The sequence below is a fragment of the Sciurus vulgaris genome (assembly GCF_902686455.1).
Source record: "Sciurus vulgaris genome assembly, chromosome: 2".
Taxonomy (NCBI): Eukaryota; Metazoa; Chordata; class Mammalia; order Rodentia; family Sciuridae; genus Sciurus; species Sciurus vulgaris.
This window is the reverse complement of record NC_136462.1, coordinates 176,259,373-176,273,820: the sequence shown is the minus strand read 5'-3', so window position 1 is coordinate 176,273,820 and position 14,448 is coordinate 176,259,373. Positions and strand designations below refer to the sequence as shown.

The following is a 14,448-nucleotide window of genomic DNA, read 5'->3' as shown; positions in this document are numbered from 1 at the left end:
TCTTTTTAAAAATCACATTCACAGCATCCAGTGGGGAACATATTTTTCTAAGCCCTTCTGCTCATGCCAATTTATTCAGAGACGGGACAGTTTGGGGAGAGCTTAATTAAGGATGCTTTTGTGATCCAGTTCCCTGCCGGGCCACTGTGAAGGAGGTCTCTGGAGCCCTCTCAGTCACTGAGCAGTCACCAAATGATTCAGAACAGTTGGGCCAAGGTTAGCTTGATGTTTCTGGCTTGTTTCCTTAATTTGTTAGACTCCCTCGCCCAATTTCTGTAGCACAGACCTGAATGTACTTGTAGACCTGTGTGGAGCTCTGGGGATGGAGGCAGATGGGGTTGGGCAGCAATTCTGAAGGGGAGCTGTGTGCAGGCACACAGCAGAGCCCCTGGCTCCTGTGCAGTCTCTCTGCACACAGCTCTGCCTCTGGACACCCACGCCCATTAGCACGGAGCCACTGAGACCCCACAGGGAGGGAACCAACAGTAGCCTTGTCCCCAGGACAATTGAATTCAGCAAGCGTGACTCAGGACATCCTTGACCAGACACTGGGCACCGAGAGGGGTTCTTCTTCTAGCAGGGACTGCAGTAGAGGCATTTACAGTCACATAAAATGATTGGCTATTATGGAGCAGAAGAAGTAAAATCCTTGAATTATGTGCGAGATTCAGAGACAGCAGAGAGGTCCCACAGGCATTCTCTCAGCTTGTCGGGAAAGATGGCTTGGCAGAGGCAGTATCTGAACTGTGGTTGGAGTTTATCTACAGAAGGGGTTGGGCACTGGGATCACTATCCAGGCAGAGTCTCCTTAGTCTGTGAATTCTCAAGTAAGCTTATCTCAGTTGCTTTCTCTGTAGTAGTGGTTTATAAAAGTCCAAGATTACATTAGAATTAATTTGGGTGGAGCCAGGGGTGGTGTTGCATGCCTATCATCTGTAGGAGGCTGAGACAGGAGAATCGAAAAGTTTGAAGCCAGCCTGGGCAACTTAGTGAACCCTGTTTCAAAATTAAAAAATAAAAAGGGCTGGGGATATAGCTCAATGGTAGAGCATCCCTGGATTCAATACCCAGTACCAAAAACAAACAAACAAATAAATAAATAAAGGTTAATTTGTGTGGGAAGAGACAGGAAGGACAGGAATTGACATCTTTTAATAAACACCTCAGATAGTTCTAGTGCCAACAGTCTGCCCTTTTCCTGAGCTCCTATGCCGAAACCTGGAAGACAGACAGAAACAGGAGCGTAAGTGGGTGGTGGGAGAGAGGGTGGTTACAACCAGAAGTTCAAACTGGAATTTCGAGATGGTGCCTAGGGGCATCTGAATGGCATGCATCCCCTATTTGTGGGATTAGTGTGGTGGTTTCTGCGTGAGGGAGAAACCAGGATATATTTGTTACCTGCTCTGCAAATAAGTACTAAAACGCAGCTCCTATACTTAACATTTTTTTTTTTTTTAACCAACCCACCCCTCCCCTGGGTTTCTCTGCCAGGAACAACATGAACGTGGTAAGGAACGTGGTAAGGAACGTGGTGTTCTTACCACCCTCTCTTCCCTCCCTTGTCCCTGTGCCCACCTAAGATCATCTTCCCACACTCCCTCTGTGTTCTTTTGGTGAATTCTAACCCATCTTAAAGATCCATTCAAAAAGACATTTTGTGGGTGTTATGATGACTTTTTTTTTCACAATTGTAGGAAATTTCAAAATGTATATAAAAGTAAAAATCATGATAATTCCGTTGTTCACATATTTCTAACATTCAATAGTTTTCTATCCAAACTTTTCTCTATGCGTTGTTGCTATTTATAGAATTGGGATTATACATTATGCAAGATGTGAAAGCAAGATAGAACATCAAATAGGTACATCCTTCCCCACACCCGGAAACCAACTACTTCACAGTTTTAATCATGTGTTCTTGGCTGAATATTTAATTATAAGCATTTCCCCCGTCATCAACTAATCTTCTAAAATAAGATGATTTCAAATGCAACATAATCTATTATATGTTTGCTTTTTGTGTATAATTTTTTATACAAAATTTACCATGAGACCTCAAACATTACTTCACTTCTCTGCAACACAGTGTGCAGAATTGTCAAATCTTTTAGGATGCTATAAGGATTAAACGAGTTAATATAGTCAGGGAGTGAAACTCAAAGGCAGAGTCCAAGCTTAGCATGCATAGGGTCCTGGGTTCAACTCCCAGCATAGGAAGAAAGAGAGGGAAGTGGGGTGGGAGACAGAGAAAGAGAGAAAGAAAGAAGGAAGGAAACTACTATAACTAAGAACACAACTTTCCATGTTACTACTATGTTAGCTATTATCATTTATGTAATATATATAAAACTTTAAAATATTCATTTATTTTTCTAGTCACAAAAGTAATGAGTAATTTTCAACATACAATATGGAAGAATTGCAGAAACAATATAAAACTTATTTCATATTTTATCATGTATGCAATGTATATACCAAACTATTAATCCTGACCAAGACAATAGAATTTGGGGACTTTTTTTCCAATTTTTTATGCATTTTTTTTAAATTCAAAGGGATTCATCACACACACATACAGACACACACAAACATGATTTTGTGACTTGATTTTCTTACCTCATGATGTATTTTAAATATCAGTCAGTACCAGATTGATTTTGCTCGTTCATTTTTGGCTTTTTAATTGGCAGAAACCAATTGCATCTATCCATAGGGTACTCACTGTCCTCCATAGCTGCATGGTGTTCTGCCCTACCACTGTGCGACAATGTACCTGACATTCCCTTGTCCATGAACTCTTCCTCCAACATTTTTGCTACTACAAACAATACCACTGTGAACATCTTTATGTGGACATCTCTGTGCACTCACGTGAATTTTTCTGTGGGAGAAATTCCTAGAGGTGGAAATACTGGCTCTGTGGGTATGTAGATTTTTAAAGGTTTTTATACTGGTTGCCAAATTGCCCTCCGCAAAGGTCATACCCACTTAGACTCCCACCTGTGGTGCATGACAGAGCTTGTTTTCCCACCTGGAAATGAGACAACAATGAGAGTGTCGTCCTGTGCTTTAATCTTTGCTAGTCTAATAGATGTAACCTATGTGTCATTGTAATGGTTTCTCTCTGCATTTTAATTTTCTTTTAATAGTAGTGAGGTTAAGACCATTATCACATGCTCATTGACCATTTGTATCTCTTATGAAATTCGCCTGCTCATTGCCCTTGATGGACATGTTTTTCTTTTGTGTCTTTTTTCTCTCTTTGTAAGTACTTTGTAATATTAATACAGTAAATCTCTATCTAGCATGTGGGTTGCAATCATCTTCTCTACTTTATTAATTTTTTTTCCAACCTTTTTTCTCCTTTGTCTTCAGACTGGGTAATTTCTACTGATCTGCCTTCAAGTGTATTCATTCTTTCCTCTGTCATCTCTATTGTGCTAATAAGTCAAACCATTGAATGGTTTAATTTCAGATGTTGATCTTTTTCCAGTTAAAAAAGTTCCATTTGGTTCTTTTTAAATATTTTCTATTTCTCTGCCAATAAATTTCTATCTTTTCATTAATTATGTGCATATTTACCTTTATTTCATTGAACATAGTGATTGCAACTGCTTTAAAGTCTTTGTATGACAATTCCAACATCTCCATAATTTTACAGTTCATTGCTGTTGATTGTGTTTCCTTTTGAGACTAAGTCACATTTTTCTGATTCTTTGCAAGTTGAGTAATTTTAGATTGTACAGAATGTGTCTATATTCTGTTATTTTGTTTGAGCAATCCACTGTGGGTAGATGCACTGCAAATCCTCTCACCCATGGTTGGAGTAGCTCCAGTCTCAATTCTTTCCTTTATCTTTAGTTGGATTGTGTGTCTCATACATGTGTGGTCCAGGGGTCACTCAGAGGTTTGGGTAGAGTTTATAGACAGATTTGGGGTTCCTTTTCCCTGACTCTTTTCAGAACACTCCCCCTCACTCTCCAGCTTCCCTGGTTGACCCAGGGTCTACCTCCTGGCTCCTCAGGTCAGAAAGATATGACTTATTTATTTGAGTTTTTACTGTCCTTCACTTTTCCCTGACCATAGCCCCTCCTTGGGGCAAAGTCACATCAGGTACAGCTCATTCCATGCTGAATGCTTCCTCCAAGTTCTGACTCCCCTTCCTACTTTGTTCACTCTCAGGTAATTGTTTTTTTCTTTCTTTTTTTCTTTTTTCTTTTATGCAGCATTTATTTCTGCATTCAAAAGGGTCCATGTGTTATAAGTTTATCCTCCAAACAAAAAGCAGAGCTACAGGTTTATTTGTACAGCCAATATGGCTATAGCTTAGTGGAAGTGGGTAGAGGAAAAGAGGTCACACTCCAAGGACAGGACAAGATAAACTCTGGCTAATTGTGTCTGGTGAGGGGAGAACAGGACACAGAGTGACGTTGCTGGTGAAGATCACTCTAGGGCCGATCTATGTCGAGCTTCCATTCAGGCCCCAGCCAAGAAAGGTGGCGTGGCACTTGGCAAGATCCGTCACTCCTGTTGAAACCCCATGTACTTTCAGCTCACACCAGCTGCAGAAATGTCCCCAACAGGATGCAGGCAGACGAAAGGCATGGGGCATGCCTGCTGGAACTTTGGCCAGTTGCCTTCTATTCATTCTGCTCCCCAGAAAGGAAGTGGACCGTGGTGGGCAAGCCTTTGGCTTTGAAAATTAAGCATACCTGTGTCCAGACTTTGACTCCATCATTGCTAACTGCTTAATGTCTCCGAGCCTCAGTTTCCCCTTTTATGAAATGAATCTAGAAATAGTACCCATTTCGCAACCCGTGAGAATTCCATGGGACAGTGCTCACCAATGCTTAGTGCAATAGTGGGGCCCACAGTTAACTTACCCAATGAGGAACAGGGCACTGTGCTATCAGGCCAGGGATGTGGTGTTGTGCCACTTGACTGCTGTGTGGCCTTTGGCAGGCTGTGCAGTCTCTGGTTCTGTCTGCAGGAATTTCCATGTCTGGAACGAAGGCTGGTTTGTGCGGAATGACCTGGGCCCCTCATACAGTGGATGGCAGGTGTTGGACGCTACCCCTCAGGAGAGAAGCCAAGGTAACCTTCTGCTGGCCCTGCTTTGGGTTTAGCTCCAAGTCGCGAGTAGGACAGAGACACAAGTAGTAACCCAAAAACCCTCTCCCTCTCTGCACTGTGCAGCGTGATTTTAAAAACTATTTTAAAAATAGTTTCTCCCACCTAATCTGGTATGACTCAGGCTGCTACTTCAGTGGTGCCTTCTCTGCAGCCACTCTGGCTGCTTCTGCCACTGGAGAGGTCCTGGCACATGCCAGGTGACAAAGAAAAGAAATTGTTCCCTGGCAAAAATGGTTTTCCAGCAGCCTGTCTTTCCCAGCACAGAAACCTCATGGCTCCCTCTGGCCCTCGGGATTTAGTCCACATTCTGTGATGCACACCAGACCTCCAGGATTATGACCGGCAGCAGTTCCCTCTCCTTCCTGGGTGTCCTCTACCAAGCAGGGCCGTTCCTCTGGCGGGTGACCTCATCTCTGCTCCAGGCCTGGACTCCTCTACTCCTGGCCTCTCTCCCTCTTCTCTCCTATCAGGGCTGGGGTCCCAGACTCTCTTGGGGTCTTTCCTTTTCCTCTTCTTTTCTCTAGAGCATGTTTTCTCTAGTACCTTCTTTTAGAGTTGTTTATCTCAAATATTAAAAAAAGAAAACAAGATTTAAGCCAGGCATGGTAGCACACGTCTATGATCCCAGTAGCTCAGGAGGATGAGGCAGGAGGATCAAGGGTTCAAAGCCAGCCTCAGCAAATTAGTGAGGCACTAAGCAACTCAGCAAGGCCCTGTCTCTAAATAAAATATAAAGAAGGGCTGGGGATGTGGCTCAGTGGTTAAGCACCCCTGGGTTCAATTCCCCATACCTAAAAAATTGCAAATAAAAATTTAAAAAGATTGATGATGTAATATGTGCACAGTGTTTGAAAAAATTCAAACAGTTCTAAAAGGACAGACACTGAAAATTAAGTCCTATCCCCACCCCATTACTCCTATCCCCCTACAAGAAGCAAGGTATGTTGCTAGAGTTTGGGGTTGGGGTGTAACCTTCTAGATATTTCCTAGCCCACTGTTTATTTTAAACTTTTCATTGTAATCCATTAGTGGTTATAAAAACAAGTTAATGGGTTGTGACCACCATTTCAAGAAATGAAAACAAAATGGAATGGAAAAGAAAATATTAGGGTACATTGGACCTAATAAGACTAAATATCGTCCCATGAAATTTTTGTTTCAATATCACGCATGTTCCAAGAGAGCAAGTCTATTTCTTTCAAGGGCTCATGGTTGAAAAAAAAAAAAAAAAAAGGTTGCATCACTGTTTCAAGCTTATAAAAATTGTCTGTGTATCTTTTTTTTTATTTGTTTTATAAACACAAATGGAATATCACTCTTCTGTCTATGCTGCTATACCTTGCTCTCTTCCAGCTGTGCACTTCCTGAATGAAACTCTCTGTAGATCTATACACCACTATCTCTACCTACCATCTATCCGACATCCTCCTAAGTGACCTGGGCCAAGTGCCGGAGGAGGTGAAGGTCAGGGCGTAAGAGCTCAGAGAAGCAAGAGATCCTGTGGGCTGGGTATTGGGGGAGTCTTCCAGGAGTAGGAGGGCATGACCTTACGGGTCAGAATGATTTGTAGAGGAAGAAAAGAGGCAGTTGCCATGAGCACAAGACAAGGAAGACTGTCCTTTTCAGGAAACAGACCAACAGCATGGGGCCAGTTCAGATCAGGCACCCAAGGGAGGCAGGATGAAGCCGGTGTTAGGTAAGGGTGCCGTTGCAGAAAGATAGCAACGGGGGGTGCTGGCTGACTCCAGATGCATAGGGCAGACAGTCCCTGCTGAAGGAGTTTGGCTGGGCCGAGGTAGGGGGTTGGCGAGGGGGCCAAAGGCCCTCGGAGAAGCAGGCCCTGGAAGGCTGTGACAGATGGGCCTGGCCTTAGCCTCGATGCACCCAGCCTCCCATCCTGGCCACCAGGAGTGTTCCAGTGTGGCCCAGCTTCGGTCAACGCCATCCGAGAGGGGGATGTGGACCTGAATTTCGACATGACCTTCATCTTCGCGGAGGTTAACGCTGACCGCATCACCTGGATCTACGATACTGCCAACGGCAGCCAGAAGCAGAATTCCTTGGACACTCGTTCCATTGGCAAGTACATCAGCACCAAGGCGGTAGGCAGCAACTCTCGCATGGACGTCACAGACAAGTACAAGTACCCAGAAGGTAAGAGGAGAATGACAGCGGGTACCAGGAGAGGCTCCAGGGTGGGTGGAAAGTTTCCAGCGGAGAGAAGGAAAGGCCTCATCCCCCACCACTCTCAGCTACTTCCGCCTGAATGGTAGGATGGCTCCTGGGCCTCGAATGCCCAACTGCCCTGACAGTGGGGACAGGAAGGTCAGGAGTAGCTGCAGTGCCGGAGGAAGTTTGCTTCAGGGCACCCAGAGCTGTCCACCCAGCTCAGCTCCAGCTGTGGCTCTGTCTCAGTGCACAGCTGGGAAGCACTATGACAATATCACAGTGGGGGGACATGAAGATCCCCAAGGTTGAGGGAAAGATTTTTCTGTCCTGCTCCCCTAGCCTCCAAGAAACACAGGCAGAAAATGTCATCTGAACAAAGAAAGGGACAAAGAAACCTAGAGACACAGACCCAGGGTCATGATCTTTAAGAGGCTCCCCCAGAAGCCCAGTGAGGCATGATCACATGGCAATGCAAATGCTCGAGTCCCTGAAACCTGCAACATCCACGCCAGCGCCGGTCGCTGGGGTGGCCTTGGAAGGCCAGGTGTTACGAAGCTGCCTGACTCTAATTACATCTGTCGCTTGGAAATTTTGTTTTGGAACCAGCAACAGGGTAGTTGGTTCTCGATTGTGGCAAAAGCTCTGCCTTTGAAGGTGAAGTTCATTTTTAGAAAAAGCCCAGAGGCATTTAGCACTTGTTCCAGCAGGCCATGGTCACTCCGTGATGGGTTCAAACAGTTCACTCTTTCTAAAATGTTTGGAAATAGTTGATTCATTGCTCCTTGCCGCTGATCCCAAGGGGTCAAGAGAAGAACTCTTGCAAAGGTGCCCATGGTAAAAGAAGCCCTAAATCTTTAAGCAGCCTCTGGTTCTTGGTGTTTACCGAAGAGCAAAGCTGAGTACCGGAGGCAGGGCCTGACCCCAATGCCAGAGGTCTGACTCCTCTGAGTGCTGATATTTGTGGACTTTTTTTGTGACATACCTCTAGGGGAATGGGATTGACAGCCACCATTTGGCCCCCAAGTGTCTCTGCAGGCTGTTCCCCAGGATTGAGGTCAGATGAACCTTGTATCAGTACGCATTGAGCCTGTCAATCTAAAAATAAATAAATAATCAGAGCCCATGTTCTCCAAAAATCTATTCTATTTATTTATTCCCACTGCCATGGGGATACACGTGCCATGATGAACTCTGGGTGTATGTAAAGGGAGCGAGATGAGGAGACTTTTTTAAGGCAAAAAACGAAGATTACATCAGATATTTTGAGGCAATAATCTTTGGGCAGAATGATTAATAAGCAGAGAGACATCAGTTCAAGGTTGAACAGTTGCCGGGAAGATGTCCTTGTAGAGGGTAATTTTTGTGTATGGCTGCGGTGGCCTCTGTGTAATTCTGGCAGCGTCTTTTGTGTTCATAGCTCTCAGGCAATCAAGTGCGAGAACTCTTTCTTGGAAACTTCCCGCTTCGTTAATTTTTTTTTTTTTTTTTTTTTTTTTTTTTTGGTTAGGGTTGACACCAGCAACTCCATTTTTATTCTGACAGCTTTCCCAAGCCCTTCCTGAGTGCCTGCTCCAGGCTGAGCCCTGGGGGTGCAACAGAGAACACTGCAGAGCAGACAGGGGGCAGATGTAAGAAATTATTTTTCAACAATGTCCTGATGCAGAAACAAGTATACGAGCAGGGAACAAGTGACCCAGGACAGAAAGCGAACTCCAGTTCCACCACTTAGAACTGTGCAGCCTCAAGCAGATTTCTTATGATCTCTGATTCCTTGTTTCCTCACCAGAAACATGGAAATAGCAATACCTGTCTTCAGTTGGATTTAAATATACGAATGGGCGCAGCATGCCAAGGGCAGTGCCTGTCATATATGGAGGACTTAATAAGTAGCATAACCTCCCTGGCATAATGACTTCCCAAGGTGACCATTTTGCAGGCACTGCTTACCTGCATATGTGAGCCTGTGAGTGTCCTATTATTCTTGCACCTTGATCCTGCTCCTCTGGGGCTCTGTCTGTCCCCGCCAAACCCCCTAAACAATGGAGAGAGGCTAAGTAGGGGGTCCTCTGCGTCCCCATGACACCAAGACAGATCACTCTGCCTGGTGTTTCCCAGCTCTTCTTACCTAATGATACCAGCTTGTCTCTGAGGGACCCAGGGAGGAAAAGCTCATAAAATGGGTTGCTAAGCATTTACGCAACAGCAACACCACAGGGAGAAAACAGCAGCAGGAAGTTTAGTCTTGAGTAAGCCCAACAGGTGACCTATATAGGCATCTAAGTGCTGAACCTCGTTGTGCAAACACACCTGCTTGGAGGTCCCAGGCATAGAAGGCTCAGATCCCTGTGCCGCCGGCAACCCTGGGCGTGGACCTACAGCTCAACTAGAAAATGGAAGGGCACCCAAAGGAACCCAACCCACCAGGAGCTCTCGGCTCGGGTAATCTGGCTGCCTCCTTTCAATGGGTGTGTGGGAAGAACCTCAGACCAGGGTTCCAGACTCCTGGGGCTGGTCCCTTCCCACTCTGCTTCTAGTCCCCATGGTGGCCTGGACCAGTCACCTCTCTAACCTAATGTTGGATGCTCAGCTTCTGAAGCCTCTGCCTATAACTTACGGGAAATAGCGCACCAAGTTGTAAAGTGCTTATCCTAAGTCCTCTGGTGCCTTAACAATGGCATAGGTTAGTTGGGGGAGCATGGGTCCATCAGGTGGCTGGCAGATGTCAATATGGTCATTCTTCCATGTTCCTGGGAGCACCTTCTCCTTGGTGGTAGGTCCTGCCTCAGGCCCAGGCAGGGAGCTTCACATGAACTGCTCAGTCAGCCTGACAGAGGCCAGCAGTTGCTTACTCAGCTCTTAGTGCCTCAAGAGCTCTTCTCGGGTACACGATCGTGACTCTCGGAGGGCTGCTTATGCCATCACGTTCGGCAGCACCCTCAACTGAGTCAGAGCCAGTTTTTATTCAGCCCTCGCATTTTTGAAACCTGAAATCTCTCAACAATTCAAACTAGTCATAACCTTGAACCATACCAGCCATGGGTAGCTCTAGTTGACTGGTGCGGACACAAGTGTCACTCTCTGACTTCCAAAGTGCCTTTAGACACAGGCAGCAGGGTGCAGGGAAGTGTTTAGACATTCTTTTTTTTTTTTTTTTAACAAATTCAGCTCTAACTCATACCCTTGTTTCTTTGCTTATGAATTCATCCTAACCTATTTTAGTTCAGTTTTTGTTATTTAGGTTAAAATGACCTGCTTATTCTTTAAGTCTCTTAAAAACCTACCTTTCATTTAAGAAAAACAAAATGAAGCTAGGCATGGTGGTATACACCTGTGCTAAGGCAGGAGGATCACAAGTTCAAGGCCAGCCTGGGCAATTTAGCAAGACCCTGTCTCAAAATTAAAAACAGAAAGGGCTGAGGATGTGGTAAAGTCACCCTGGGTTCAATTTCCAGTACCAGAAGAAAAAAATGAAATCTAACTTGACACAAGTGAATGATCAAGCCTTAGAGTAATTTGGGGCAGGAGCAGACCAGCTGTCCCTATGGCTTCATGGCAGCATAGACCTGATTGGAGAAAGGACCAGAGACCAGCTAGTCCGGGAGCCTCATGTTGTGCGTGGAGATCTTGCTCTGACCATCCTGGTGGCACAGCAGAAGAGCCAGTGTTAGTCCCAGGACCCCCCTCCAGGTAGGGCCCCGACCTTCCTCCCAGTTGCTGCCACATCTCTGAGATGCTTCTGCCTTTTCCCAACACACAGGTTCCAAAGAGGAAAGACAAGTGCACGAAAAGGCTTTGAGCAAACTTAAACCCAACGCAACGTTTGGCGCCACATCTGCAGGGGATGTGGCAGGAGAGGAACTGGCGCCCAGCATCTCTGGGAGGTTCAAGGTCACTGGCGTACTGGCAGTAGGCCAAGAAGTCAGCCTAGCCCTGCTGCTCAAAAACCTGACCAGTGATAGAAAGACGGTGACGGTGAATATGACTGCCTGGACCATCGTCTACAATGGCACGCTTGTACACGAGGTGTGGAAGGACTCGGCCACAATATCCCTGGACCCCGAAGAAGGTAACTTGTCCTCTGATGGGTGGGGTCCAGGACTGCAAAGTAGTTAGCAGTCTGTGGAGACAGGAGGGCTCCTGCTGGGCTCCAGGTGAGCCAGCTGACTGGGGACAGAGCGATGACTGTGGACAAGCCTTGGATCTGGGTGCTTTGGAAGTTGCCATCTCTGTGAACAGCATTAGGTCATGATGGTGCCAACCAAAATCCTCTTACACCCTAGAAGAGGAAGGGAAGGAGACTTTGGCAGCTCATAGCCACGCACGGGCATACACGCCCTGCACAATCTGCAGAGTGTCCTTATATACCACTTTGTTCAGTCTTCTAAAAGAGGGTAGAGTTCAGTATCCATGTTGCAGAGATAGAAGTGAGGCTTAGAATGCATCAGAGCCCGTAAGGGGCAATGCCAGGGCCTTAGTCCTTGGTTTCCTGATGCTAAATCCAAAGCCTGTCTGCTCTGTCACTGTTCCCACATGCCACCCTGCTTCCACCTCACTTCACCTCCCAGCGGGTCACTTTTCAGGTTCACCCCAATGGATTGTAATACACCATAGGGTCTCAAACTCCCCCCACCCCTTGACCCCCCAGAGCTGCCAGGGTGTGTGTGGAGTTCTTGATTTCTGACGAAGTGACAGGTTTTCTTGGAGCTTTGAGCATTTGGGAGGAACAGTGACTCCTTGCCCCAGGGCAGTGCAGGTGGGAAGGGAACAGGTGGAAAGGAGGAAGCCTGGTTCTGTGGGATCAGAATGCAGGTGTGCCCACACTGGCAAAATCCTTCCAGCTGTGATGAAAAGTTTGGACTTACAAAGCAGATTAGCAAGGGTGGGGTAGCTATTTGCTTCACATAATGGAAACTGATTAATTATATAGCCCTTCATGAAAGAATTATGTCTGCAGAGAAATTGAGATGTGCTTCACCTGTCAGGAGGCAGCATCCCTCAGCAGCCTCTTCTGGCAGAATTTTGGTAGAAATGTTCTCAATATCAGAAACAACTGCATGGCTATTATTTCTTTTTTAAAAAATGTTTTTAAAATTGTTTCAATTAGTTGGACATAACAGTAGAATGCATTTTGACACATCATACATAAATGGGGTATAACTTCTCATTCTTCTGGTTGTACATGATGTGGAATTATACCAGTCAGGTAGTCATATATGCACACAGGGTAATAATGTCTGATTCATCCTACCGTCCTTCCTGACCCCATATCCCCTCCCTTCACACCCCTCTGCCTAATCCAAAGTACCCCTATTCTCTAGCACCCCACCCCCACTCTGAATTAGCAGCTGCATAGCAGAGAAAATATTTGGCCCTTGGTTTTTTTGGGATTGGCTTATTTCACTTAGTGTGATAGTCTCTAGCTCTGGCCATTTGATGACAAATGCCATAATTTCATGCTTCTTTAAGGCTGAGTAATATTCCATTGTGTATGTGTACCACGTTTACTTCCTCCGTTCACCTGTTGAAGGGCACCTAGGTTGGTTCCATAGTTTAGCTATTGTGAGTTGAGCTGCTATAAACAAAAGGTACACTCAAACATTTTTGGTGGGACTGCAAATTGTTGCAACCACTCTGGAAAGCAGTGTGGAGATTCCTCAGAAAACTTAGAATGGAACCACCATTTGACCCAGCTATCCCACTCCTTGGTTTATACCCAAAGGACTTAAAATCAGCATACTATAGTGATGCAGTTACATCAATGTTTACTTCTTTTTGTTTTTTTAAATTAGAACATTATAGTTATACTTAGTAGTTGGGTTCATTTTGACAAAAATCATACATGCACAGATTCTATTTCAATCCTGTTTGTCCCTCTTTCCCTCCTCTTCTCCTCCTCCCTATTCTCCTCCCTCTACTCTATTTATCTTTCTTTTGCTAGTTTGTTTATTTTTAATTGGTACTTTCTACATATACATACGGGTGATATTATTTACCTTTGAAACTCAAAGGAAGAGCATTTTGTTTTGTTTTTGTATGTGTGTGGTGTCTGTGGTACTAGGAATCCAACCCAGGGCCTCACACATGATAGGCAAGCACTCTACCACTGAGCTACACCCCTGGTTTCTGGAGACCAATAATAATCCACATAAGAGAACTGGGTTTAAAAACATCCTTCTGCGAGAGACAGTGGACTGAAATGAGAGAGCAGTGGGTGGGGGAGGCAGATGCAGTGGTCCTGGAGTCTTGATGCTGTCCTGTGCTTGCTGGGTGATCCTAGGTAAGTCTCTTGCCCTCTCTGAGCCTCAGGTTTGGATCAAGAGGATTCAGTCACTGCGAGGATTGGAGCAGCTGATACAAGGGACTGTCTTTTCCATTCTGTGATGGAAAAGTGATGGACAGTGATAGCAAATACCTTCAGCATCAAAAGCAGCATAACTGAATGAGGGAGAATACTGTCCAGGGCCAGCAGAGCAGGGGCAGGTGGACTGCAGTGTCACAATAAGAGATGCTCTGAATCCTGGAGAGGAATCAGACACATGGAGACAGGCCAGGGGAGGCAGTTCCATGTGGGGGATCTGTAAGAGGCAGCATGCAAATGTGCCTGTTCTGTGTAAGGAATGATGAGAAACGTGGAGGGTTCTTTAAGAGAGAGGGGAGGGCTGGGGATATAGCTCAGTTGGCAGAGTGCTTGCCTTGCAAGCACAAGGCCCTGGGTTCAATCCCCAGCACCGCAAAAAAATAAAAAAAAGAGAGAGGTGAGCTGGGCAGAGACAATGCAGGAACAGCTGAGGGTCTCCATCCCTAAGGCAGTGAGAAGCCATGGAAGATTTGTATTGTGACATGGAAGAGGAGCAACATGATTTGGAAAAATGTAGTCTTTCAAACCTGTGTCTACTGACATGTGGATGATTTCAACGGAGGAGAGCCCAGAAGAGGGGAGGTTGCTAAGATGCTGTTGCAATAGAATCCGGGTCATTAGATGACTGGGAAGGCTCTAAGCCCTTATTTAGCTGATACTCAGGCTTCCCTTCCCAGTTATTATTGGATTGTCATCGTTATTGTTACTGCCATTAGGCAATCACTTAACCTTCCTATTCTTCTCCTGCCTCTTAATAGGAAACTTGCCCCTCAACATTTTCCAGGATA

General features: G+C 45.4%; 1 protein-coding gene and 1 long non-coding RNA gene across 3 annotated transcripts in view; one reads left to right on the top strand and one right to left on the bottom strand.

Annotated features, from left to right (window-relative positions):
* Positions 1-9,429, bottom strand: part of LOC306648572 — a 66,805-nt gene extending 57,376 nt beyond the window's left edge. For both annotated transcript variants that reach the window (XR_013760389.1, XR_013760390.1), the window contains exons 1-2: positions 9,250-9,429; positions 8,285-8,397 (exon numbers count right to left, since the gene is read on the bottom strand). This is a non-coding gene — a long non-coding RNA (uncharacterized lncRNA). The remainder of the gene's footprint in view (positions 1-8,284; positions 8,398-9,249) is intronic.
* Positions 1-14,448, top strand: part of TGM3 (transglutaminase 3) — a 42,859-nt gene that overhangs the window by 23,042 nt on the left and 5,369 nt on the right. The window contains exons 8-10 of the mRNA XM_079118730.1: positions 4,991-5,094; positions 7,042-7,287; positions 11,060-11,368. Of these exons, the coding sequence (XP_078974856.1) occupies positions 4,991-5,094; positions 7,042-7,287; positions 11,060-11,368 (659 nt within the window). The remainder of the gene's footprint in view (positions 1-4,990; positions 5,095-7,041; positions 7,288-11,059; positions 11,369-14,448) is intronic.